This window comes from Poecile atricapillus, unplaced genomic scaffold (genome assembly GCF_030490865.1).
Source record: "Poecile atricapillus isolate bPoeAtr1 unplaced genomic scaffold, bPoeAtr1.hap1 scaffold_321, whole genome shotgun sequence".
NCBI lineage: Eukaryota > Metazoa > Chordata > Aves > Passeriformes > Paridae > Poecile > Poecile atricapillus.
In genome coordinates this window covers 6870-31842 of record NW_026709120.1, presented here as the reverse complement: position 1 = coordinate 31842, position 24973 = coordinate 6870, and the positions used below count along the sequence as shown (strand labels likewise).

Sequence of the window (24973 nt, the reverse complement as noted above, 5' to 3'; positions counted from 1 at the left end):
CCCCCCGAGCCCTGCCCCCTCCCTGGAGGCCGCCGCCGTTTTCACCCCGGGGGGGGCTCCCCAAAAAGGGGGAGGGGGCTCTTTCCTGGCGCCCCTCCCCCCGCTGGAGCTGCCCTTGGGGGTCCGGCTGCGCCCCCTCGCCCTCCCCCCCCCCTGGGACCCCCCCCGGGCCCTCCGCGCCTTCGAGGCGCTTTGGGGGGCGCTGGGGGGGGGCCCCCGAGACCCTCCTGCTGCTGGGGGGGGGCGCGGCCGCCCCTCCCCCCGCCCTCGCCCCCCTGCTGGTTCCCCCCGGGGGTGGGGGAGGGGCGGGGGGGGGGATGGGCGCTGGCGGCCGCCGCCCCCCCCCCGGGGGGTGGTGCTGGCGCGGGGGGGGCCGGGGGGGGAGGGGCGGGTGCGGGGGCAGCGCTGGGGGGGGGGTCCTGCTGCTCGCGCGGCTGCTGCGGGGGAGGGCGGGGCCTGAGATGTCGCGATAGGGGCGGGGCCGTGTCTCGGGACGAGAGGGGCTGGAGCGGGGCGGCACCAGGAGGCGTGTCGGGGTCTGTCGTGACGTGTCGGGGTCTGTCGTGACATGTCAGGGTCTGTCGTGACATGTCGGGCTGTATCATAACATGTCAGGCTGTGTCGTGACATGGGGTCGTGACATGTCGGGGTCTGTCGTGACATATCGGGCTGTCTCGTGACATGTCGGGCCGTATCGTGACATATCGTGACGTGTCACCCCCACCCCGGCTTCTGTGACCCCTCCCCCAAGAATTTGGAAAGCCCAAAATCCGTGTCCGGCTCTGTCTGAGGGGGGTCCGGGGGTCCCGCGTGACCGGGGAGGGACGGGTGGGGGTCTCTGGGTTCCTGGGGGGTCCAAGAGGGTTCGGGGTGTCCCGGGAGCTCTGAGGGGGGGGGTGGGGGTGTCTCAGAAAGCCCCCCCGGCCCCGAACTACATCTCCCATCATTCCTTGCGCCACTTCCGTACGGTGCCGCCATCTTGTCTCCCCATGGGCGCCGCCATGTTCGTCCCCTCCATGGACGCCTCCATGCCGCTTCCGGCGCCTCATGACGTCACTTCCTCCTTCCCCTCCACCCTCCCTCAGTGATGGCGGTGCGGGTCCGGGTTCCCCCCGGGGCCGCTCCGGAGCCGCTCCTCGCTCAGCTCCTGCCCTGCCGCGTCCAGCACGACGGGCCCGCGCCCGTGGCCGCCTTCCTGCGGGTCCGGCCCGGCCCCAGCGGCGGTGAGGGACGGGGAGGGGGGGGTTTGGGGGCGATCCTGAGGGAGATGCTGCATTTGGGGGGGGGCGGGATTGGGTTTGGGAGGGATTTGGGGGTCGGGGGCTCTTGGGGAGCTCGGGGAGGGGTTCCGCGGGTCACTGGGGGGCTGTGGCGATGGGGGCGCGTTGGGTTTGGGGGGTTTTGGGGGGTCCCAGGCCGGTGTGGGGGTCCCAGGCCGGTGTGGGGGTCCCAGGCCGGTGTGGGGGTCCCAGCCCGCCTCCCTTTGCTCCCCTCAGAGCTCTGGGCCTCGTTCCGGGGGCGCCGCTTGGGGGGCCGGGAGCTGCCGCTGCCCCCCGGCTACACCGGGGCCGTGCTGCGGGGGGGGGCACCGGGAGAGCCCCCCCTGGGCGAGCCCGGGGACCCCCAGGTGAGGCCGGGGAGAGAGAGAGACCCCCTAAAACCCCCTCAGAGGGGCAGAGACCCCCCCCATTTTCCCCGCTTTGGGGGGGTCTCAGCCCCGTTTCCCCCTGTCCCCCCCCAGGCCGGTTGGGTGACGGTGACGGGGTCGTTCGGGGCCATCACGGACTGGGGAGCTGACACCGCCCCCGACCCCGGCCGGGGCCTGGCCCGGGCCCTGCAATGGGGACCCCTCGCCCGGGCTGTGAGTCTGGGGGGGCTGGGGGACAGCTGGGGGGGTTTGGGCACATCTGGGGGGGCTGGAGAAACATCTGGAGGGGGTTGGGGCACATCTGGGGGGCTGGGGCACATCGGGGGGGCTGGAGACACAGCTGGGGGGGCTGGAGACACATCTGGGAGGGCTGGAGACACATCTGGGGGGGCTGGGGCACATCTGGGGGAGTTTGGGGCACATCTGGGGGGGCTGGAGACACATCTGGGGGGGATGGGGGGTCTGGGGTACATCGGGGGGGCTGGAGAAACATCTGGAGGGGCTGGAGCACATCTGGGGGGGCTGGAGCACATCTGGGGGGGCTGGAGACACCTCTGCAGGGGCTGGAGAAACATCTGGGGGGGCTGGAGAAATAGCTGGGGGGGCTGGGGCACATCTGGGGGGCTGGAGCACATCTGGGGGGCCTGGGAACACATCTGGGGGGGCTGGAGACACATCTGGGGGGATTGGGCACATCTGGGGGGGCTGGGGCACATCTGGGGGGCTGGAGACACATCTGGGGGGGTTTGGGGCACATCTGGGGGGGCTGGAGACACAGCTGGGGGGCTGGAGACACAGCTGGGGGGCTGGGGCACATCTGGGGGGCTGGAGCACATCTGAGGGGCCTGGGAACACATCTGGAGGGCTGGAGACACATCAGGGGGGGTTGGGGCACATCAGGGGTCACACTGGAGGGAGTGGGGTCACACTGGGGGGGTCCTGGGTCACATTTGGGGGTCTGGGGTCACATTTGGGGGGTCCCAGGGTCACATTTGGGGGTCTGGGTTCACATTTGGGGGTCTGGGATCACATCTGGGAGGTCCCAGGGTCACATTTGGGGGTCTGGGGTAACATTTGGGGGTCCCGGGGTCACATTTGGGGGTCTGGGGTCACATTTGGGGGTCTGGGGTAACATTTGGGGGTCCCGGGGTCACATTTGGGGGTCTGGGGTCACATTTGGGGGCTCTGGGGTCACATTTGGGGGTCTGGGGTCACATTTGGGGGGTCTGGGTTCACATTTGGGGGTCCCAAGGTCACATCTGGGGGTCTGGGGTCACATTTGGGGGTCTGGGGTCACATCTGGGGGTCTGGGGTCACATTTGGGGGGTCTGGGGTCACATTTGGGGGTCCCAGGGTCACATTTGGGGGGTCTGGGGTCACATTTGGGGGTCCCAGGGTCACATTTGGAGGGGTCTGGGGTCACATTTGGGGGTCTGGGGTCCCATTTGGGGGGGTCTGGGGTCCCATTTGGGGGTCTGGAGTCACATTTGGGGGTCCCAGGGTCACATTTGGGGGTCCCAGGTCACATTTGGGGGGGGTCTGGGGTCACATTTGGGGGTCCCAGGGTCACATTAGGGGGTCCCAGGGTCACATTTGGGGGGGTCTGGGGTCACATTTGGGGGTCTGGGATCACATCTGGGAGGTCCCAGGGTCACATTTGGGGGTCTGGGGTAACATTTGGGGGTCCCGGGGTCACATTTGGGGGTCTGGGGTCACATTTGGGGGTCTGGGGTCACATTTGGGGGTCCCAAGGTCACATCTGGGGGTCTGGGGTCACATTTGGGGGTCTGGGGTCACATTTGGGGGTCTGGGGTCACATTTGGGGGGCTCTGGGGTCACATTTGGGGGGTCTGGGGTCACATTTGGGGGTCCCAGGGTCACATTTGGAGGGGTCTGGGGTCACATTTGGGGGTCTGGGGTCCCATTTGGGGGGGTCTGGGGTCCCATTTGGGGGTCTGGAGTCACATTTGGGGGTCCCAGGGTCACATTTGGGGGTCCCAGGTCACATTTGGGGGGGGTCTGGGGTCACATTTGGGGGTCCCAGGGTCACATTAGGGGGTCCCAGGGTCACATTTGGGGGGGTCTGGGGTCACATTTGGGGGTCCCAGGGTCACATTAGGGGGTCCCAGGGTCACATTTGGGGGGTCTGGGGTCACATTTGGGGGTCTGGGGTCACATTTGGGGGTCCCAAGGTCACATTTGGGGGTCTGGGGTCACATTTGGGGGTCTGGGGTCACATTTGGAGGGGTCTGGGGTCACATTTGGGGGTCTGGGGTCACATTTGGGGGTCCCAGGGTCACATTTGGGGGTCCCAGGTCACATTTGGGGGGGGTCTGGGGTCACATTTGGGGGTCCCAGGGTCACATTAGGGGGTCCCAGGGTCACATTTGGGGGGGTCTGGGGTCACATTTGGGGGTCTGGGGTCACATTTGGGGGTCCCAAGGTCACATTTGGGGGTCTGGGGTCACATTTGGGGGTCTGGGGTCACATTTGGAGGGGTCTGGGGTCACATTTGGGGGTCCCAGGGTCACATTTGGGGGGGTCTGGGGTCACATTTGGGGGTCCCAAGGTCACATTTGGGGGTCTCAGGACCTGGGGCTGTGGGGGGGGGGGGTCCCTGAGCCCCCCCCTCACCCTGCCCCTCCCCCAGCTCCACGCCCCCGTGACCGATGACAGCGATGAGGAGGCGGAGCCATGACCGGCCACGCCCACCGGATAAACCACGCCCACCTCATTAACAAACCCAGCCACACCCAATGGGTGGGGCCCATTAGAACCGGTGTGCCTTAAGCCCCGCCCAGAGTGGGAGGAGCCTATGGAAGCCCCACCCCTTTTAATTAAAAACCCAAAACTCTTCTCAGGAGGCTCCACCCACAACAAAACCACGCCAAATATGGGCGGGGCATCAAAGCCACGCCCACAAAATGAAGACACTCCCAGTGTGGGTGGGGCCACAAAGCCACTCCCACGGTGGGCGGGGCCTGTCAGAGCCCCGCCCCTTTCCTGCTCAATAAAGCGTTTGCAGCGCCAGTGTGGGCGGGGCCAGGCGGTGTTTAATGAGCTGCGCCAGGTAACGAGGGGGGCGTGGCCTGGCGGGGCGTGGCCTCACCACTTTCCCCGCTTGCTCCAGTCCTTGGGGGTGAAGTGCAGGCACTTGGCGTCGATGCGCAGGAGCCGCTTGAGCATCGCCCGCTCGTGGCCCTCCACGATGTCCTCGGAGAGCGTCAGGATGTACTGACCCTGTACAGGTGTGCACAGGTGTGACAGGTGTGTCAGGATGTGTCAGGGTGTGTCAGGATGTACTGACCCTGTACAGGTGTGCACAGGTGTGACAGGTGTGTCAGGGTGTGCACAGGTGTGTCAGGATGTACTGACCCTGTACAGGTGTGCACAGGTGTGACAGGGTGTACTGACCCTGTACAGGTGTGCACAGGTGTGTCAGGATGTACTGACCCTGTACAGGTGTGCACAGGTGTGTCAGGGTGTACTGACCCTGTACAGGTGTGTCAGGGTGTACTGACCCTGTACAGGTGTGTCAGGTGTGCACAGGTGTGACAGGTGTGTACTGACCCTGTACAGGTGTGCACAGGTGTGTCAGGATGTACTGACCCTGTACAGGTTTGCACAGGTGTGTCAGGGTGTGCACAGGTGTGTCAGGGTGTGCACAGGTGTGTTAGGGTGTACTGACCCTGTACAGGTGTGCACAGGTGTGTCAGGATGTGTCAGGTGTGTCAGGATGTACTGACCCTGTACAGGTGTGTACAGGTGTGTCAGGGTGTGTCAGGATGTACTGACCCTGTACAGTTGTGTCAGGGTGTACTGACCCTGTACAGGTGTGCACAGGTGTGTCAGGGTGTGTCAGGGTGTGTCAGGCGTGTCAGGGTGTGTCAGGGCGTGCACAGGTGTGTGAGGGCTGTTCCCGTGTGACACCCAGGTGTGTAAAGGGGGACACACAGAGATATTTTTGCCCCCCCCAGGTGTGTGTGAGACCCCCCAGGTGTGTCCAGGACCCCCAGGTGTGTGCAGGACCCCCCCAGGTGTGTTCAGGACCCCCCAGGTGTGTCCAGGCCCCCCCAGGTGTGTTCAGGACCCCCCCAGGTGTGTGTGAGACCCCCCCAGGTGTGTGTGAGACCCCCCCAGGTGTGTGTGAGACCCCCCCAGGTGTGTTCAGGACCCCCCCAGGTGTGTCCAGGCCCCCCCAGGTGTGCAGGATCCCCCCAGGTGTGTCCAGGCCCCCCCAGGTGTGTCCAGGACCCTCCCAGGTGTGTGTGAGGCCCCCCCAGGTGTGTGTGAGACACCCCCCAGGTGTGCAGGATCCCCCCAGGTGTGCAGGACCCACCTTGTAGTAGTTGATGAGGTTCAGGTACTGCAGGGTGGAGATCACGTCCTCCTTCTTGATGCTGGTGATCTCGCTGATCTCGCTGGGGGAGGGGGAAAATGAGGGGGGGCTGCACCCCCAGAGCCCCCCAAAATACCCAAAACCCCCCCAGAGCCCCCCAAAATACCCAAAACCTCCCCCAGAGACCCCCAAAATACCCAAAACACCCCAGAGACCCCCAAAATCCCCAAAACCCCCCCAGAGAACCCCCAAAATCCCCAAAACACCCCCAGAGCCCCCCAAAATACCCAAAACACCCCCAGAGACCCCCAAAACCCCCCCAGAGAACCCCCAAAATACCCGAAACCCCCCCAGAGAACCCCCAAAATCCCAAAAACCCCCCCAGAGAACCCCCAAAATCCCAAAAACCCCCCAGAGAACCCCCAAAATCCCAAAAACCCCCCCAGAGAACCCCCAAAATCCCAAAACCCCCCCAGAGAACCCCCAAAATCCCAAAAACCCCCCCAGAGAACCCCCAAAATCTCCAAAACACCCCCAGAGACCCCCAAAATCCCAAAAACACCCCCAGGGAACCCCCAAAATCCCCAACCCCCCCCCAGAGCCCCCCAAAATACCCAAAACACCCCCAGAGACCCCCAAAATCCCCAAAACCTCCCAGAGACCCCCAAAATCCCCCAAACACCCCCAGAGACCCCCAAAATACCCAAAACACCCCCAGGGAACCCCCAAAATCCCCAAAATCCCCCCAGAGAACCCCAAAATACCCAAACCCCCCCCAGAGACCCCCAAAATCCCCAAAACCCCCCAAGAGACCCCCAAAATCCCCAAACCTCCCCCAGAGAACCCCCAAAATCCCAAAAACACCCCAGAGACCCCCAAAATCCCCAAAACCCCCACAGAGCCCTCCCCAAACCCCCCCAGAGACCCCCAAAATTCCCAAAACACCCCCAGAGCCCCCCCCAAAATCCCCAAACCCCCCCCAGAGCCCCCCAGAATCCCCAAAACACCCCAGAGACCCCCAAAATCCCCAAAACACCCCCAGAGCCCCCCCCAAACCCCCCCAGAGCCCCCCGATGCTGAAGAGCTGAGGGGGCGTGGCCTTGGCACTGTGGGCGTGGTTAACATTGATGGGGGCGTGGCTTTGTCACGGTGGGCATGGCCTGGAGCTGTTCCCCACCATTGATTGACAGGTGGGGCAGGGTCTAAGAGCTGGGGGTGTGGCCTGGAACTGGGCGTGGCTTTTGACAGGGTGGGCGTGGCCTGATGAAGCTGCCACGCCCCCAACATTGGACATGAGGGTGGTGGGCGTGGCTTTGAGGGGCGTGGCCTAAGGGGGCGTGGCCTCCATCAGGTTCAGATAAAGACATCGGGTGTTGATTTACGGTGGGCGTGGCTTTGAGGGGCGTGGCCCGAGGGGGCGTGGCTTCCATCAGGTTCAGGTAAAGACGTTGGGTGTTGATTTATGGTGGGTGTGGCTTTGAGGGGGCGTGGCCTAAGGGGGCGTGGCTTCCATCAGGTCTGGGTAAAGACATTGGGTGTTGATTTATGGTGGGCGGGGCTTTGAGGGGGCGTGGCCTAAGGGGGCGTGGCTTCCATCAGGTCTGGGTAAAGACATTGGGTGTTGATTTATGGTGGGCGGGGCTTTGAGGGGGCGTGGCCTAAGGGGGCGTGGCTTCCATCAGGTTCAGGTAAAGACGTCGGGTGTTGATTTATGGTGGGCGTGGCTTTGAGGGGCGTGGCCTGAGGGGGCGTGGCTTCCATCAGGTCTGGGTAAAGACATCAGGTGTTGATTTATGGCGGGCGGGGCTTTGGGAAGGGGCAGAGCCTCAGGCAATGGGGGTGTGGCCTGGCAGAAAGGGGGCGTGGTCTGGCGGAAAGGGGGCGTGGTCTGGCGGAAAGGGGGCGTGGCCTGGCAGAAAGGGGGCGTGGCTCGGTGGAAAGGGGCGTGTCTCACTTGATGGTGATCTGGGGCCGCTCGCCGGCCTCGGCCTTGAGCCCCATGAGGATCTCCAGGATGGTCTGGGACCAGTAACTGCGGTACGACAGCAGCCCCAGGTCCGACAGCGGCTTCTCGGGAGTGCCCGTCTTACCCTCCACCTTGGACAGCTCGTAACCTGCGGGGACAGGGACAGGTGAGGGACAGGGGACAGGTGAGGGACAGGGGAGGGACAGGGGGACAGGGGACAGGGGACAGGGGGACAGGGGAGGGACAGGGGACATGGGGACAGGGGACAGGTGAGGGACAGGGGACAGGGGACAGGGGACAGGGGACATGGGGACAGGGGACAGGTGAGGACAGGGGACAGCGGACAGGTGAGGGACAGGGGACAGGGGGACAGGGGACAGGTGAGGGACAGGGGACGGGGACAGGGGACAGGTGAGGACAGGGGAGGGACAGGGGACATGGGGACAGGGGACAGGGGGACAGGGGAGGGACAGGGGACATGGGGACAGGGGACAGGTGAGGGACAGGGGACAGGGGACAGGTGAGGACAGGGGACAGGGGGACAGGGGACAGGTGAGGACAGGGGACATGGGGACAGGGGACAGGGGAGGGGGACAGGGGACAGGGGTGGGACAGGGGGACAGGGGACAGGTGAGGGACAGGGGACAGGTGAGGGACAGGGGACAGGGGGACAGGGGACAGGGGACAGGTGAGGGACAGGGGACAGGGGGACAGGTGAGGGACAGGGGGGACAGGGGGACAGGTGAGGGATGGGGGCACAGGGGGGGACAGGGGGGACAGGTAAGGGACAGGTGGGGGACAGGGGGAACAGGTGAGGGAGAGGGCAAGGACAGGTCCCTGAGGCTTTGGGGGCGTCCCCTGGGGTTATTTCCACCTCCCCCAGGTATTTAAAGCCTTCCCAGTGGATTTTTGGGGTCCTGGCAGGGTTTGGGGTCCCAGCAGGGTTTGGGGTCCTGTCAGGGTTTGGGGTCCCAGCAGGATTTGGGGTCCCAGCAGGGTTTGGGGTCCCAGCAGGGTTTGGGGTCCCTGTCAGGATTTGGGGTCCCAGCAGGGTTTGGGGTCCCAGCAGGGTTTGGGGTCCCAGCAGGGTTTGGGGTCCCTGTCAGGGTTTGGGGTCCTGTCAGGGTTTGGGGTCCCAGCAGGGTTTGGGGTCCCTGTCAGGGTTTGGGGTCCCTGTCAGGCAGGATTTGGGGTCCTGTCAGGGTTTGGGGTCCCAGCAGGGTTTGGGGTCACTGACTGAACTCGATGAGCAGTTTGCCGTAGCCCCGGCGCTGGTACGGGGGCAGGGTCAGGATGCAGGCGACGTTGTAATCCTCGGTCGACTCCTTCTCCTGCAGGGAATCCCCGGGATTTGATCCCAAAAAACTCCTGGGACCACCCAAAAACCCCTGGGACTACCCCAAAAACCCTGGGACCACCCCAAAAACCCCTGGGACCACCCAAAAAAACCCCTGGGACCACCCCAAAACCCCTCTGGAGCTCCCAAAACCTCCTGGCATCACTCCAAAATCCCTCCTGGAGTTCCCAAAATCCCTCAGGAATCCCCAAAACCCCCCTTTTCCCCCTCCAGGACCCTCCCCAAACCCCCTCCTTCCCCTCCTCCCTCACCCTCCAGGACCCTTCCCCACTCCTCCATCCCTCAGTGCTCCCCCTGCTCCCTCCAAACACCCCAAATCCCCCCCAAACACCCTCAAATGACCCCAAATCCCCCCAAACGACCCCAAATCCCCCTCAAACAGCTCCAAATCCCCCCCAAAACTACTCCAAATCTCCCCCAAACAGCCCCAAATCCCCCCAAACAGCCCCAAATCCCCCCAAACAGCCCCAAATCCCCCCCAAATGGCCCCAAATCCCCCCAAACACCCCAATCCCCCCCCAAACTACTCCAAATCTCCCCCAGACACCCCAAAATGACCCCAAATCCCCCCCAAACAGCCCCAAATCCCCCCCAAACACCCCAAATTCTCCCAAACAGCCCCAAATCCCCCCAAACAGCCCCAAATCCCCCCAAACGACCCCAAATCCCCCCCAAAACTACTCCAAATCTCCCCCAAACATCCCAAATCCTCCCAAAAAGGCCCCAAATCGCTCCCCAAACCCCCTCAAATGGTTCCAATTCCCCCAGACGGCCCCAAATCCCCCCCAAATGGCCCCAAATCCCTCCCAAACACCCCAAACCCCCCCCAAAACTACTCCAAATCCCTCCCAAACACCCCAAATCCCCCCCTAATTCCCCCCAAGAACCCCAAATCACCCCCAAATGGCCCCAAATACCCCTCAAACAGCCCAAATCCCCCCCAGACACCCCAAATCCCCCTCAAATTCCCCCCAAATGGCCCCAAATCCCCCCAAAATGACCCCAAATCCCCCTCCAAACAGCCCCAAATCCCCCCAAACAGCCCCAAATCCTCCCAAACACCCCAAATCCCCCCAAAATGACCCCAAATCCCCCTCCAAACAGCCCCAAATCCCCCCAAACACCCCAAATCCCCCCCAAACACCCCAAATTCTCCCAAAAAGGCCCCAAATCGCCCCCCAAACCCCCTCAAATGACCCCAAATCCCCCCAAAATGACCCCAAATCCCCCCCAAACTACTCCAAATCCCTCCCAAACACCCCAAATCCCCCAACCCCCCCCAAACGACCCCAAATCCCCCCCAAAACCCCCCCAAATCCCCCAAACCCCCCACCTTGGAGAAGTAGCCCACGATGTGGAAACCTTTGCAGTCGTACTCGGTCATGACGTAGAAGAGGAAGGGGTCGGTGTCGTAGTAAAGGGTTTTGTGGTCCAGGAAACACTTGGCCAGCAGGCAGAGATTCTGGGAATAACTCTGGGAAAAGATCCCGGGAATGACTCCGGGAATGTTGGGATGGGGGGAAAATCCCCCCCCCGGGACCACCCCCCCAACTCTCACCTTGTTCTTGCGGCCGTCGATCTCGAAGAAGGAAATGGTGCCCTTGCGATAAATCTCGTTCCCAGGGGGGTGCCGGAGGTCACATTTGGTCTGGGGAGGGGATTTTGGGGGATTTTGGGGTTTTTTGGGATTTTTTGGGGTTTTTTTGGGATTTTTTGGGGGGTTTTGGGGGTGAAAATGGGGAGGGAAGAGAGGGAGATTGGGAGGTGGGAAAGGGAAATTGGGGAGAAAAAGTGGGGAGGGAGTGGGAATTTGGAGTTTTGGGGGGAAATTTGGGGTTTTGGGGAGTGGGGAGGCCAAAGGGGTAAAAATTGGGGGGTTGAGGATTCCCTAATCTTCCTGGGGATCCCCCAAATTCCCTTGGGGATGACCCAAATCAGGGATTCCCTGGTACAGCCTTGCCCTGGCTCCCCAAGTCCCACCAAAACTCCTCCAAATCTCCTCAAAACCCCCTCAAATCCCTCCAAAACTCCCCCAAATCCCCTTGAAACTCACTCAAATGCCCCCAAATCCCTCCAAAGCTCCCAAAATCCTGCCAAAACTCCTCCAAGTCCCCTCAAACCTTCCCCAAACCCCCCTAAATCTCCCCCAAGCCCCCCAAATCTCCTCGAACCCCCCCAAATCTCCCCCAAACCCCCTGAAATCCCCTTGAACCTCCCCCAAACCCCCCCAAAACCCCCCAAATCCCCTCAAACCTCCCCCAAATGTCCCCAAACCCCCCCAAATCCCCTCAAACCTCCCCCAAACCCCCCCAGATCTCCCCCAAACCCCCCCAAATCCCCTTGAAACTCCCCCAAACCCCCCCGAATCCCCCCAAACCCCCCCAAACCTCCCCCAAAACCCCCGAAATCCCCTCAAACCTCCCCCAAACCCCCCCAAATCCCCTTGAAACCCCCTAAAATCCTCATAATCTCCCCCAAATCCCCTTGAAACTCCCCCAAACCCCCCCAAACTCTCCCAAATCCCCTTGAAATTCCCCCAAACCCCCTTGAACCCCCCTCAAACCTCCCCCAACCCCCCCAAATCCCCGTGAAACTCCCCCAAACCCCCCCAGATCTCCCCCAAACCCCCCCAAATCCCCTTGAACCTCTCCCAAATCCCCTTGAACCTCCCCCAAACCCCCCCAAACCCCCCCAAATCTCCCCCAAATCCCCTTGAACCTCCCCCAAACCCCCCCGAATCCCCCCAAAACCCCCTCAAACCTCCCCCAAACCCCCCAAAGCCCCCCAAATCTCCCCCAAATCCCCTTGAAACTCCCCCAAACCCCCCCAAATCCCCTTGAAACCCCCCAAAATCCCCATCATCTCCCCCAAACCCCCTTGAAACCCCCCCAAACCCCCCCGTTTCCCCCTTTCCCGTACCAGGTGTCTCTGCAGGCAGCGCAGGCTGTGCCCGTACTTGAGGCAGAACTCGCACAGGTACAGCACGGGCAGCCCCGTCAGCTCCTGCGGGTACGGCGAGAAGTACCAGGGCTTGAGGCGGTGCCGGCCCAGCTCGATGCATTCGATGTTTTTCATCCTGGTCACGATGTCGTCGTGGCTCCGGTCCGACACCAGGCTCCCGGTCATCCTGGGCGCCGAGGGGGCTCCGTCCGACGAGTCCTGCGAGTCCTGCCGGGGACAGCGGGGTCACGGCCGGCCTTGGCCGCCTTCCCGCGGGGGTTTGGCCCTTCCACAGCCGCTTTCTCCCCGATTTTGGGTGATTTTTGTCTGTTTTTGCTCTGTTTTTCCCCATTTTTTGGTGGTTTTTGTCCATTCCTGCTTTGGTTTCCCCGTTTTTAGGTGATTTTTGTCCATTCCTCATTTGGGTTCCCCATTTTTAGGTGATTTTTGTCCATTCCTCATTTGGGTTCCCCATTTTTAGGTGATTTTTGTCTGTTCTTGCTGTGTTTTTCCCCATTTTTAGGTGATTTTTGTCTCTTTTTGCTTTGTTTTCCCCCATTTTTAGGTGATTTTTGTCCCTTCCTGATTTGGGTTCCCCATTTTCAGGTGATTTTTGTCTGTTTTTGCTTTGTTTTTCCCCATTTTTAGGTGATTTTTGTCCCTTCTTGCTTTGCTTCACCTCATTCCCAGGGGGGTTTCACCCTTCCCCATCCACTTTGTCCCCATTTTTAGGTGATTTTTGTCCCTTCCTGATTTGGTTTCCCCATTTTCAGGTGATTTTTGTCTGTTCTTGCTGTGTTTTTCCCCATTTTTAGGTGATTTTTGTCTCTTTTTGCTTTGTTTTTCCCCATTTTTAGGTGATTTTTGTCTGTTCTTGCTTTGTTTTCCCCCATTTTTAGGTGATTTTTGTCTGTTCTTGCTTTGTTTTCCCCCATTTTTAGGTGATTTTTGTCTGTTCTTGCTTTGTTTTCCCCCATTTTTAGGTGATTTTTGTCTGTTTTTGCTCTGTTTTCCCCATTTTTAGGTGATTTTTGTCCATTCCTGCTTTGCTTCGCCTCCTTCCCGCGGGGGTTTGGCCCTTCCACATCCGCTTTGTCCCCGTTTTTGGGTGATTTTTGGTTTGCTTTGCCCCATTTTTAGGTGATTTTTGTCCCTTCCTGATTTGGGTTCCCCATTTTTAGGTGATTTTTGTCTGTTCTTGCTCTGTTTTTCCCCGTTTTTAGGTAATTTTTGTCTGGTTTTGCTCTGTTTCCCCCGTTTTTAGGTGATTTTTGTCTGTTTTTGCTCTGTTTTTCCCCATTTTTAGGTGGTTTTTGTCCATTCCTGCTTTGTTTTTACACATTTCAGGTGATTTTTGTCCATTCCTGATTTGGGTTCCCCATTTTTAGGTGATTTTTGTCTGTTTTTGCTTTGTTTTTCCCCATTTTTAGGTGATTTCTGTCTGTTCTTGCTCTGTTTTTCCCCATTTTTAGGTGATTTTTGTCCCTTCTTGCTTTGCTTCACCTCATTCCCAGGGGGGTTTCACCCTTCCCCATCCACTTTGTCCCCATTTTTGGGTGATTTTTGTCCCTTCCTGATTTGGTTTCCCCGTTTTTAAGTGATTTTTGTCTGTTCTTGCTCTGTTTTTCCCCATTTTTAGGTGGTTTTTGTCCATTCCTCATTTGGTTTCCCCATTTTTGGGTGATTTTTGTCCCTTCCTGATTTGGGTTCCCCATTTTTAGGTGATTTTTGTCTGTTCTTGCTCTGTTTCCCCCATTTTTAGGTGATTTTTGTCTGTTTTTGCTTTGTTTTTCCCCATTTTTAGGTGATTTTTGTCTGTTTTTGCTTTGTTTTTCCCCATTTTCAGGTGATTTTTGTCTGGTTTTGCTTTGTTTTTCCCCATTTTTAGGTGATTTTTGTCTGTTCTTGCTCTGTTTTCCCCCATTTTTAGGTGATTTTTGTCCATTCCTCATTTGGGTTCCCCATTTTTAGGTGATTTTTGTCTGTTCTTGCTGTGTTTTTCCCCATTTTTAGGTGATTTTTGTCCATTCCTGCTTTGCTTCGCCTCCTTCCCGCGGGGATTTGGCCCTTCCACATCCGCTTTGTCCCCGTTTTTAGGTGATTTTTGTCTCTTTTTGCTTTGTTTTTCCCCATTTTTAGGTGATTTTTGTCTCTTTTTGCTTTGTTTTTCCCCATTTTTAGGTGATTTTTGTCCCTTCCCGATTTGGTTTCCCCGTTTTCAGGTGATTTTTGTCTGTTTTTGCTCTGTTTTTCCCCATTTTTTGGTGGTTTTTGTCCATTCCTGATTTGGTTTCCCCATTTTTAAGTGATTTTTGTCTGTTCTTGCTTTGTTTTTCCCCATTTTTAGGTGATTTTTGTCCCTTCCTGATTTGGGTTCCCCATTTTTAGGTGATTTTTGTCTGTTCTTGCTCTGTTTTTCCCCATTTTTAGGTGATTTTTGTCTGTTCTTGCTCTGTTTTTCCCCATTTTTAGGTGATTTTTGTCTGTTTTTGCTCTGTTTTCCCCCATTTTTAGGTGATTTTTGTCCCTTCCTGATTTGGTTTCCCCGTTTTTAGGTGATTTTTGTCTCTTTTTGCTCTGTTTTCCCCCATTTTTAGGTGATTTTTGTCCCTTCCTGATTTGGTTTCCCCGTTTTTAGGTGATTTTTGTCTCTTTTTGCTCTGTTTTCCCCCATTTTTAGGTGATTTTTGTCCCTTCCTGATTTGGTTTCCCCATTTCCAGGTGACTTTTCCCTTCCTCTGCCTCAGTTTCTCTCTCTCCACGTTACCTTTCACATTTCCCCATTTTCTCGCTGCTTTCCCACATCCCTGCCTCAGTTTCCCCCAATTAAATGTCAATTAAAACCTTTAATTCCCTTTGTTTTCATTTTCATTTTTCCTGCCTCAATTCCTGCATTTTCCTCCTTCCCCTGCCTCAGTTTCCCCACCCCCAGAGCCCATTTCCCTCCTCCCCTCCCCCCACGATGTCCCCTGGGTGTCCCCTGGGTGTCCCCTGGGTGTCCCCAATGTCCCCTGGGTGTCCCCTGGGTGTCCCCTGGGTGTCCCCTGGGTGTCCCTGATGTCCCCTGGGTGTCCCCTGGGTGTCCCCGATGTCCCCTGGGTGTCCCCTGGGTGTCCCTGATGTCCCCTGGGTGTCCCCTGGGTGTCCCCTGGGTGTCCCCGATGTCCCCTGGGTGTCCCCAATGTCCCCTGGGTGTCCCCTGGGTGTCCCCTGGGTGTCCCCAATGTCCCCTGGGTGTCCCCTGGGTGTCCCCTGGGTGTCCCCTGGGTGTCCCTGATGTCCCCTGGGTGTCCCCTGGGTGTCCCCGATGTCCCCTGGGTGTCCCCTGGGTGTCCCTGATGTCCCCTGGGTGTCCCCTGGGTGTCCCCTGGGTGTCCCCGATGTCCCCTGGGTGTCCCCAATGTCCCCTGGGTGTCCCCTGGGTGTCCCCTGGGTGTCCCCTGGGTGTCCCTGATGTCCCCTGGGTGTCCCCTGGGTGTCCCCGATGTCCCCTGGGTGTCCCCTGGGTGTCCCCTGGGTGTCCCCAGTGTCCCCTGGGTGTCCCCTGGGTATCACCAATGTCCCCTGGGTGTCCCCTGGGTGTCCCTGGGTGTCCCCTGGGTGTCCCCTGGGTGTCCCCAATGTCCCCTGGGTGTCCCCTGGGTGTCCCCACCTCGTCTGTCCCCAGACACGCCGATTTCCTCTTCCTGCCCGGCTGAGCCGCCACCGCCCGGCGCGCTGAGCCGTTCTGGGGAGAGAGAGAGAGGGGGGTCAGAGCCTGGAACACCCCGAAACCGCACCAAAACACCCCAAAATCAGCACAAAACACCCCAAAACACCCCAAAATCAGCACAAAACACCCCAAAATCAGCACAAAACACCCCAAAATCACCCTGAAACCGCACCAAAACACCCCAAAATCAGCACAAAACACCCCAAAATCAGCACAAAACCGCACCAAAACACCCCAAAATCAGCACAAAACACCCCAAAATCAGCACAAAACACCCCAAAGCACCCCAAAATCAGCCCAAAACACCCCAAAACACCCCAAAATCAGCACAAAACACCCCAAAATCACCCCGAAACCGCACCAAAACACCCCAAAATCAGCCCAAAACACCCCAAAACACCCCAAAACTGCACCAAAACACCCCAAAATCAGCCCGAAACACCCCAAAATCAGCCCAAAACACCCCAAAATCATCCCAAAATCACCCCAAAATCATCCCCAAACACCTCAAAATGACCCCAAAACACCCCAAAATCACCCCAGAACCACACCAGAACACCCCAGAATCACCCCAAAACACCTCAAATCACCCCAAAACACCCCAAAATCGCCCTGAAATACCCCAAAACACCCCAAAACCACCCAAATCACCCCAAATCAGCCCAAAACACCCCAAAATCACCCTGAAACACCCAAAATCACAGTAAAACCACCCCAATTCATCCCAAACTGCCCCAAAATGCCCCAAAATCACCCCAAATCACCCCAAAATCGCCCTGAAATACCCCAAAACACCCCAAAACCACCCTGAAACACCCAAAATCACAGTAAAACCACCCCAATTCATCCCAAACTGCCCCAAAATGCCCCAAAATGCCCCAAATCACCCCAAAACTGCCCCAAATCACCCCAAAACTGCCCCAAATCACCCCAAATCACCCCCAAATCACCCCCAAACTGCCCCAAATCACCCCCAAACTGCCCCAAATCACCCCCAAACTGCCCCAAATCACCCCAAAACTGCCCCAAATCACCCAAATCACCCCAAAATCCACCCGGACACCCCCAAGTCCCTCAGCACTCCCAGGGTTTGGGGGCTCCTCCGGACTTGGGGACCCCCTCAGATCCCAGGGAGAGGTTACTGGTCCATACTGGTGTGTTACTGGTGTTACTGGTCCATACTGGTGTGTTACTGGTGTTACTGGGCCATACTGGTGTGTTACTGGTCCATACTGGTGTGTTACTGGTGTTACTGGGCCATACTGGTGTGTTCCTGGTGTGTTACTGGTCCATACTGGTGTGTTATCGGTGTGTTACTGGTGTGTTACTGGTCCATACTGGTGTGTTACTGGTGTTACTGGGCCATACTGGTGTGTTCCTGGTGTGTTACTGGTCCATACTGGTGTGTTATCGGTGTGTTACTGGTGTGTTACTGGTCCATTACTGGTCCATACTGGTGTGTTACTGGTCCGTACTGGTGTTACTGGTGTGTTACTGGTGTGTTACTGGTGTGTTACTGGTGTGTTACTGGTGTGTTACTGCTCCATACTGGTGTGTTACTGGTGTGTTACTGGTCCATACTGGTGTGTTATTGGTGTGTTACTCGTGTGTTACTGGTGTTACTGGTCCGTTACTGGTCCGTACTGGTGTATTACTGGTGTTACTGGTCCATACTGGTGTGTTACTGGTCCATACTGGTGTTACTGGTGTGTTACCCGTACGTTACTGGTCCATACTGGTGTTACTGGTCCATACCGGTGTATTACTGGTATTACTGGGCCATACTGGTGTGTTACTGGTCCGTACTGGTGTGTTACTGGTCCATACTGGTCCATACTGGTGTTACTGGGCCATACTGGTGTGTTACTGGTCCATACTGGTCCATACTGGTGTGTTACTGGTCCATACTGGTGTTCCTGGTCCATACTGGTGTGTTACTGGTGTGTTACTGGTCTATACTGGTGTGTTATTGGTATTCCTGGTCCATATTGGTCTGTTACTGGTGTGTTACTGGTGTGTTACTGGTCCATACTGGTGTGTTCCTGGTGTTACTGGTCCATACTGGTGTGTTACTGGTCCATACTGGTCCATACTGGTGTTCCTGGGCTCACCTGGGGGAACACGGACGCCTGCGAGGTCTCGCTGGGGGTGGGGACGGGCGTGGCCGGTGACACCACCTCGACCTTCCGCTTCTGGGGACAGTTCATCCCAGTTCAAACCAGTTCAAACCAGTTCATCCATCCCAGTCCATCCCAGTTCATCCCAGTCCCTCCCAGTCCATCCCAGTTCATTCCAGTTCATCCCAGTTTACCCCAGTCCATCCCATCCCTGCTGCTGGGGGGCAACTGGGAGCAGTGGTTTGTTGTCCCTTCCCAGTGCTCCCAGTATCCCCCCAGTATCCCCCAGTATCCCCCAGTATCCCCCCAGTGCTCCCAGTATCCCCCCAGTATCCCCCCAGTATCCCCCCAGTATCCCCTCAGTGCTCCCAGTATCCCCCCAGTGCTCCCAGTATCCCCCCAGTATCCCCCCAGTGCTCCCAGTATCCCCCAGTATCCCCCAGTATCCCCCCAGTATCCCCCCAGTGCTCCCAGTATCCCCCAGTATCCCCCCAGTATCCCCCCAGTGCTCCCAGTATCCCCCCAGTATCCCCCAGTATCCCCCCAGTATCCCCCCAGTATCCCCTCAGTGCTCCCAGTATCCCCCCCAGTATCCCCCCAGTATCCCCCCAGTGCTCCCAGTATCCCCCCAGTATCCCCCAGTATCCCCCCAGTATCCCCCCAGTGCTCCCAGTATCCCCCAGTATCCCCCCAGTGCTCCCAGTATCCCCCCAGTATCCCCCCAGTGCTCCCAGTATCCCCCAGTATCCCCCCAGTGCTCCCAGTATCCCCCCAGTATCCCCCCAGTGCTCCCAGTATCCCCCAGTATCCCCCCAGTGCTCCCAGTATCCCCCCAGTATCCCCCCAGTGCTCCCAGTATCCCCCCAGTATCCCCCCAGTGCTCCCAGTATCCCCCCAGTATCCCCCAGTATCCCCCAGTATCCCCCCAGTGCTCCCAGTATCCCCCCAGTATCCCCCCCAGTATCCCCCCAGTGCTCCCAGTATCCCCCCAGTATCCCCCAGTATCCCCCCAGTGCTCCCAGTATCCCCCCAGTATCCCCCCAGTGCTCCCAGTATCCCCCCAGTGCTCCCAGTATCCCCCCAGTATCCCCCCAGTGCTCCCAGTATCCCCCAGTATCCCCCCAGTGCTCCCAGTATCCCCCCAGTATCCCCCCAGTGCTCCCAGTATCCCCCCAGTATCCCCCCAGTGCTCCCAGTATCCCCCCAGTATCCCCCAGTATCCCCCAGTATCCCCCCAGTGCTCCCAGTATCCCCCCAGTATCCCCCCCAGTATCCCCCCAGTGCTCCCAGTATCCCCCCAGTATCCCCCAGTATCCCCCCAGTGCTCCCAGTATCCCCCCAGTATCCCCCCAGTGCTCCCAGTATCCCCCCAGTGCTCCCAGTATCCCCCAGTATCCCCCCAGTATCCCCCCAGTGCTCCCAGTATCCCCCCAGTATCCCCCCCAGTATCCCCCCAGTGCTCCCAGTATCCCCCCAGTATCCCCCAGTATCCCCCAGTATCCCCCCAGTGCTCCCAGTATCCCCCCAGTATCCCCCCAGTATCCCCCCAGTGCTCCCAGTACACCCTAGGAAGGGGAGGCTCAGGGGACACCTGGCTGTGGGGACAGGGCTGGGGACAGGGACAGTGACAGTGACCCCTGGGGACAGGGCTGGGGACAGGGACAGGGATGGGGACAGGGACAGGGACACTGTGGTGACAATGATCCACTGGGGACAGGGATGGGGACAGGGCTGGGGACAGGGACAGTGACAGTGACCCCTGGGGACAGGGATGGGATGGGGACAGTGACAGTGACCCCTGGGGACAGGGCTGGGGACAGGGACAGTGACAGTGACCCCTGGGGACAGGGATGGGATGGGGACAGTGACAGTGACCCCTGGGGACAGGGCTGGGGACAGGGACAGTGACAGTGACCCTTGGGGACAGGGACAGTGACCCCTGGGGACAGGGCTGGGGACAGGGACAGTGACAGTGACCCCTGGGGACAGGGCTGGGGACGGGGACAGTGACAGGGACCCCTGGGGACAGGGCTGGGGACGGGGATGGGGACAGGGTGACAGGGACCCCTGGGGACAGGAGTGGGGACAGGGTGACAGTGACAGTGACCCTTGGGGACAGGGATGGGGACAGGGTGACACCCTTGGGACAGTGACCCCTGGGGACAGGGATGGGGACAGTGACAGTGACCCCTGGGGACAGGGATGGGGATGGGGACAGGGACACTGTGGTGACAATGATCCACTGGGGACAGGGAACCCCTGGGGACAGGAGTGGGGACAGGGTGACAGTGACAGTGACCCCTGGGGACAGGGATGGGGACAGGGTGACACCCTTGGGACAGTGACCCCTGGGGACAGGGATGGGGACAGGGACAGTGCTGGGGACCCCCTGTGGACAAGGACGGGGACAGGGGATGGGGACAGGGTGAGAGGGACCCCTGGGGACAGGGTGACAGGGACCCCTGGGGACAGGGATGGGGACAGGGTGACAGGGACCCCTGGGGACAGGGACACCTGGGGACAGGGATGGGGACAGGGTGACAGGGACTCCTGGGGACAGGGATGGGGACAGGGATGGGGACAGGGACCCCTGGGGACAGGGATGGGGACAGGGTGACAGGGACTCCTGGGGACAGGGATGGGGACAGGGATGGGGACAGGGACCCCTGGGGACAGGCACCCCTTGGGGACACCACGGGTGACAAAACCCCCTTGGGGCCAAACCGGGACCTGCCAGGGGCCATTTCTGGGGCTGCTTTTGGGGCCATCTCTGGGAACATCTGGGGACATCTGGGACCAGTTGGGGACATCTGGGGCCATCTCTGGGGCCATCTGGGGACAGTTGGGGACATCTGGGGACCCGGGGGTTACCGTGGGGCGCTGGGGGCCCGGGGGGGGCTCGGCCTCGCTCTCCTTGGGCAGGTGAAAGCGGAGCGTGATGGGCCCCGGCCCCGCTGGCCCCGCTGGCCCTGGTGGCCCTGGTGGCCCCGCCGGTGGCCCCGGTGGCCCCGGTGGCCCTGGCAAACTCTTCCCGCTGGCGGGGGCCACCGGCAGCGCCAGCTCCAGGCTCTTCCTCTGCGCCGGGAGGAAGAGGAGGCGTTTAGGGGGGGGGGAGGGGGACGCGGAGGGGACACGGAGGGGACGCGGTGACAAAGCCACCGCGGCTGGGGGTCCCTCCCGTCACCTCCCGGGTCCCCTCCCTGGGGACAGCGGTGGCCCCAAGGGCTCCTAAAGGGGTTGGGGGTGGCCTCGAGGGGTCAGGGATGTCCCCAAGGTGCCCTGAGGGGTCAGGGATGTCCCCAGGGTGGCCTCGAGGGGTCAGGGATGTCCCCAGGGTGGCATCAGAGGGGTCAGGGATGTCCCCAGGGTGCCCTGACAAGTCAGGGATGTCCCCAGGGTGGCCTCGAGGGGTCAGGGATGTCCCCAGGGTGGCCTCGAGGGGTCAGGGATGTCCCCAAGGTGCCCCCAGAGGGGTCAGGGATGTCCCCAGGGTGCCCCCAGAGGGGTCAGGGATGTCCCCAGGATGCCCTGACAAGTCAGGGATGTCCCCAAGGTGGCCTCAGAGGGGTCAGGGATGTCCCCAAGGTGCCCCTAGAGGGGTCAGGGATGTCCCCAGGGTGCCCTGACAGGTCAGGGATGTCCCCAGGGTGGCCTCAGAGGGGTCAGGGATGTCCCCAAGGTGGCCTCAGAGGGGTCAGGGATGTCCCCAGGGTGGCCTCGAGGGGTCAGGGATGTCCCCAGGGTGCCCTGACAGGTCAGGGATGTCCCCAAGGTGCCCCCAGAGGGGTCAGGGATGTCCCCAAGGTGCCCCAAGAGGGGTCAGGGATGTCCCCAAGGTGCCCTCAGAGGGGTTAGGGATGTCCCCAAGGTCCCTTAAAGGGGTTGGAAATGTCTCAGGGTCCCGGAGAGGGGTCAGGGATGTCCCCAAGGGGTCAGGGATGTCCCCAAGGAGTCAGAGATGTCCCCAAGCTCCCCGTAGAGGGGCTGGGGATGTCCCCAAGGCGTTGAGGACGGCCCTGAGGTCCCCAGAGAGGGACTGGGGATGCCCCAAGGTCCCCTAAAGGAGTCACAGGTGTCCCCAGGGGGTCGAGGGTGTCCCCAAGGTCCCTCAAAGTGGTCAGAAGTGTCCCCAGGGTCCCCTAAAAGGGCCAGGGATGTCCCCAAGGGTCCGGGGTGGCCCCTGGGTGGGTGTTGGGGGGTCCTGGGTTTGTCCCTTAGGTCTGGGTGTCACCACCCCCCAAGGGTGTCCCCAGGTGTCCCCAGGGATGTCCCTGCCCCCGAGGGGGTTTGGGGACCCCAGGCCTGTCCCCAAGGGCTCCAAGTGTCCCCTGTCACCAGCCTGGTGTGTGGCCCCTGTCCTCTGTGTCCCCTCAGTGCTGGCCCTGCTCTGTCCCCAGGGCTGTCCCCAATCCTCGCTCTGTCACCTGCACCTGGTGTCCCCAAACTCTGTCCCTCACTGTCCCTCAGCTGTGTCCCCTGTCCCAGCCCCAGGGCCACCCCCTGCCCTCCGTCCCCTCCTCAGCCTCGCCTGCTCTCCTGTCCCCACGATGTCCCCTGGGCCCATCTCGCTGTCCCCTCCATGTCACCCGTCCTCCCGGTGTTTGTCACCTGTCTCCTCCTGACACCCCAACATCCCCTTTTCCCCGGTGTCCCCTGTCCCTCCAGTGTCCCCCTCCTGTGTCCCCAGTGTCACTCCTGTGTCCCCCTCCTGTGTCCCCTGTCCTCCTCCTGTGTCCTCAGTGTCCCCCTCCTGTGTCCCCAGTGTCCCTCCTGTGTCCCCCTCCTGTGTCCCCTGTCCTCCTCCTGTGTCCTCAGTGTCCCCCTCCTGTGTCCCCAGTGTCCCATCCTGTGTCACCACAGTCCCCTTCCCATGTCCCCTGTCCCATCCTGTGTCCCCAGTGTCCCTCCTGTGTCCCCAGTGTCCCTCCTGTGTCCCCTGTCCTCCTCCTGTGTCCCCAGTGTCACTCCTGTGTCCCCAGTGTCCCTCCTGTGTCCCCCTCCTGTGTCCCCAGTGTCCCTCCTGTGTCCCCAGTGTCCCTCTCCTGTGTCCCCTGTCCTCCTCCTGTGTCGCCAGTGTCACTCCTGTGTCCCCCTCCTGTGTCCCCAGTGTCCCTCCTGTGTCCTCAGTGTCCCCCTCCTGTGTCCCCAGTGTCCCCTCCTGTGTCCCCAGTGTCCCCCTCCTGTGTCCCCTGTCCTCCTCCTGTGTCCCCAGTGTCCCTCCTGGGTCCCCAGTGTCCCCCTCCTGTGTCCCCTGTCCTCCTCCTGTGTCCCCAGTGTCCCTCCTGGGTCCCCAGTGTCCCTCCCCTGTCCCCTGTCCTCCTGTGTCACCACTGTCCCCCTCCCATGTTCCCTGTCCCCCTCCTGTGTCCCCTGTCCTCCTCCTGTGTCCCCAGTGTTCCATCCTGTGTCACCACCATCCCCCTCCCGTGTCCCCTGTTCCCCTCCCATGTCCCTAGTGTCCTCCTCCTGTGTCCCCAATGTCCCTCCCATGTTCCCTGTCCCCCTCCCATGTCCCCTGTGTCCCCAGTGTCCCCTCACCGGGTCCCTGTCGGGGGATCCGGGCCGGGAGCCGGGCAGGCCGTTCTTGGTGGGGGTCTTGGCCTCTTTCCGGGGCACCTGGACCCTCTTGAGGTCCAGCCGGTCGTGGGTCACCCACTCGTCCAGGCGTTTGTTGACTGGGGACAGCGGGGGACACACGATGGCACCCCCGGGCTGTCCCCACAGCCCCCCCCCGTGTCCCCAGCCCAGCCCTGGGGACACACAGGGTGACAATGACACCCCAGTGTCCACCCGCCACCCCTCGTGACCCCCCGTGGCCTGGCCCTGTCCCCTCCCCGTTCTTGGGGGACGCTGTGGGGACACCCCGGGGGTGACAGTGAGGTGCTGCCCCCCCCCCAAGACCCCTCCCTGTGCCCCCAGCCCGGCCTTGGGGACCCCAGGGGGGTTGTCCCCGTGTCCCCCCCGTGTCCCCCCCGTGTCCCCCCCGTGTCCCCTCATGTCCCCACTCACAGTCGATGTAGTGGACATAGAACAGCTTCCTCCCGCTGATGTCCTTCACACTCAGGATCTCGGCCAGTGCTGGGACAAGGGTGAGGGGGGGTCACCACCCCCTTCTGGGGACCCCCAAAACCCACCCAAAGACCCCCAAATTCCCCCCAGGGAGCTCCCCCTCAGCCTGGGCTGTGCCCCAAACCCCCCTGCCCCATATCCCCCCCTCATGTCGCCTCCCCATGTCCCCAAATCCTCTGGGGAGACCCCCAGATCCCCCCCCCCCCCCGACACCCCCTTGGGACCCCCGGACACCCCCGGGCCCAAGCCCCGCCCCCCTCCAAGCCCCGCCCCCCTCCAAGCCCCGCCCCCAGCGCAAGCCCCGCCCCTTTCCCTTCACCAGGCCCCGCCCCTCCCGCCCCGGTTCCCGCCCTTTCTCGCAGTCCCCGCCCCCCCTCCGAGGCCCCGCCCCTCTGCTCTGATTGGCTCTCCCCGCGCTAAGCCCCGCCCCACTCACGCCACTCATCCTCGTTGTCCTGGTTACGGCGCAGCACGGGCAGGCGGCAGCCCTCGGACACCTCCCCCTGCGGGGGCGGGGCCTCGTCAGGGCCGGGGGGGCCCCAAAACCCCCGCGGGGGGTTCGGGGGGTCCCCAAACCCTTCCGGAGGCTCCCGGAACCCCTCGGGAGGTTCCCCGAGCCCTCTCCGCGCTGCCCCCCCCCGCCCGCTGCCCACCTCCGCCATTCTCCTCCCGGCCTTCGCTTCCGGCCGGCCGGACGCGCTTCCGGGATGCGGCCACGCCCCTTCCGCCGCTGCCCCTCCCCGGTGGGGGCCCCGCCCCCGGTCGGCGGGGAGCGCCCGTGGGGGGCGGGGCCTTCCCGGCAGCCGCGGTCACGTGGGGCCGCGG

The 24973-nt window shown here is 60.8% G+C and overlaps 2 protein-coding genes and 1 long non-coding RNA gene across 5 annotated transcripts; 2 read left to right on the top strand and 1 right to left on the bottom strand.

Moving 5' to 3' along the window:
• The first annotated feature begins 1036 nt into the window (after positions 1 to 1036).
• LOC131574442 (ribonuclease H2 subunit C-like) lies at positions 1037 to 4617 on the top strand. The gene is made up of 4 exons (XM_058828910.1): positions 1037 to 1223; positions 1497 to 1627; positions 1742 to 1861; positions 4299 to 4617. The coding sequence occupies exons 1-4, from the start codon at positions 1088 to 1090 to the stop codon at positions 4344 to 4346; spliced, it is 435 nt and encodes a 144-aa protein (XP_058684893.1). The 5' UTR covers positions 1037 to 1087; the 3' UTR covers positions 4347 to 4617.
• A 134-nt stretch (positions 4618 to 4751) lies between these two features.
• On the bottom strand, positions 4752 to 24894 carry LOC131574441 (histone acetyltransferase KAT5). 2 transcript variants are annotated; one of them, XM_058828908.1, is made up of 14 exons: positions 24802 to 24894; positions 24585 to 24651; positions 24089 to 24157; positions 23618 to 23754; positions 20951 to 21154; positions 18074 to 18145; positions 15903 to 15977; positions 12230 to 12478; positions 10869 to 10958; positions 10644 to 10784; positions 9191 to 9284; positions 7942 to 8101; positions 5988 to 6069; positions 4752 to 4888 (listed from the first exon to the last, which is right to left on the bottom strand). In XM_058828908.1, the coding sequence occupies exons 1-14, from the start codon at positions 24808 to 24810 to the stop codon at positions 4754 to 4756; spliced, it is 1584 nt and encodes a 527-aa protein (XP_058684891.1). In that variant the 5' UTR covers positions 24811 to 24894; the 3' UTR covers positions 4752 to 4753. The 2 variants fall into 2 exon arrangements, with proteins under 2 accessions (XP_058684891.1, XP_058684892.1); XM_058828909.1 differs by lacking the exon at positions 20951 to 21154 and having other exon boundaries at positions 18074 to 18154.
• LOC131574443 (uncharacterized) lies at positions 12567 to 15149 on the top strand. 2 transcript variants are annotated; one of them, XR_009276505.1, is made up of 3 exons: positions 12567 to 13390; positions 14097 to 14555; positions 14931 to 15149. It is a non-coding gene; the product is annotated as an uncharacterized LOC131574443 (long non-coding RNA). The 2 variants fall into 2 exon arrangements; XR_009276506.1 differs by lacking the exon at positions 14931 to 15149 and having other exon boundaries at positions 12567 to 13065; positions 13275 to 13390; positions 14097 to 14819.
• Positions 24895 to 24973: the final 79 nt, after the last annotated feature.

Coding starts and splice junctions, on each gene's coding strand:
- LOC131574441 (XM_058828908.1), bottom strand. Junction 8,102..9,190: donor CAAACTGCTCATCGAGTTCA/GTCAGTGACCCC, acceptor CTGTCCCCGCAG/GTTACGAGCTGTCCAAGGTG. Junction 6,070..7,941: donor CGGCCCCAGATCACCATCAA/GTGAGACACGCC, acceptor CCCCTCCCCCAG/CGAGATCAGCGAGATCACCA.
- LOC131574442 (XM_058828910.1), top strand. CDS start 1,088: ATGGCGGTGCGGGTCCGGGTTCCCCCCGGGGCCGCTCCGGAGCCGCTC. Junction 1,224..1,496: donor CCGGCCCGGCCCCAGCGGCG/GTGAGGGACGGG, acceptor TGCTCCCCTCAG/AGCTCTGGGCCTCGTTCCGG. Junction 1,628..1,741: donor GCGAGCCCGGGGACCCCCAG/GTGAGGCCGGGG, acceptor GTCCCCCCCCAG/GCCGGTTGGGTGACGGTGAC.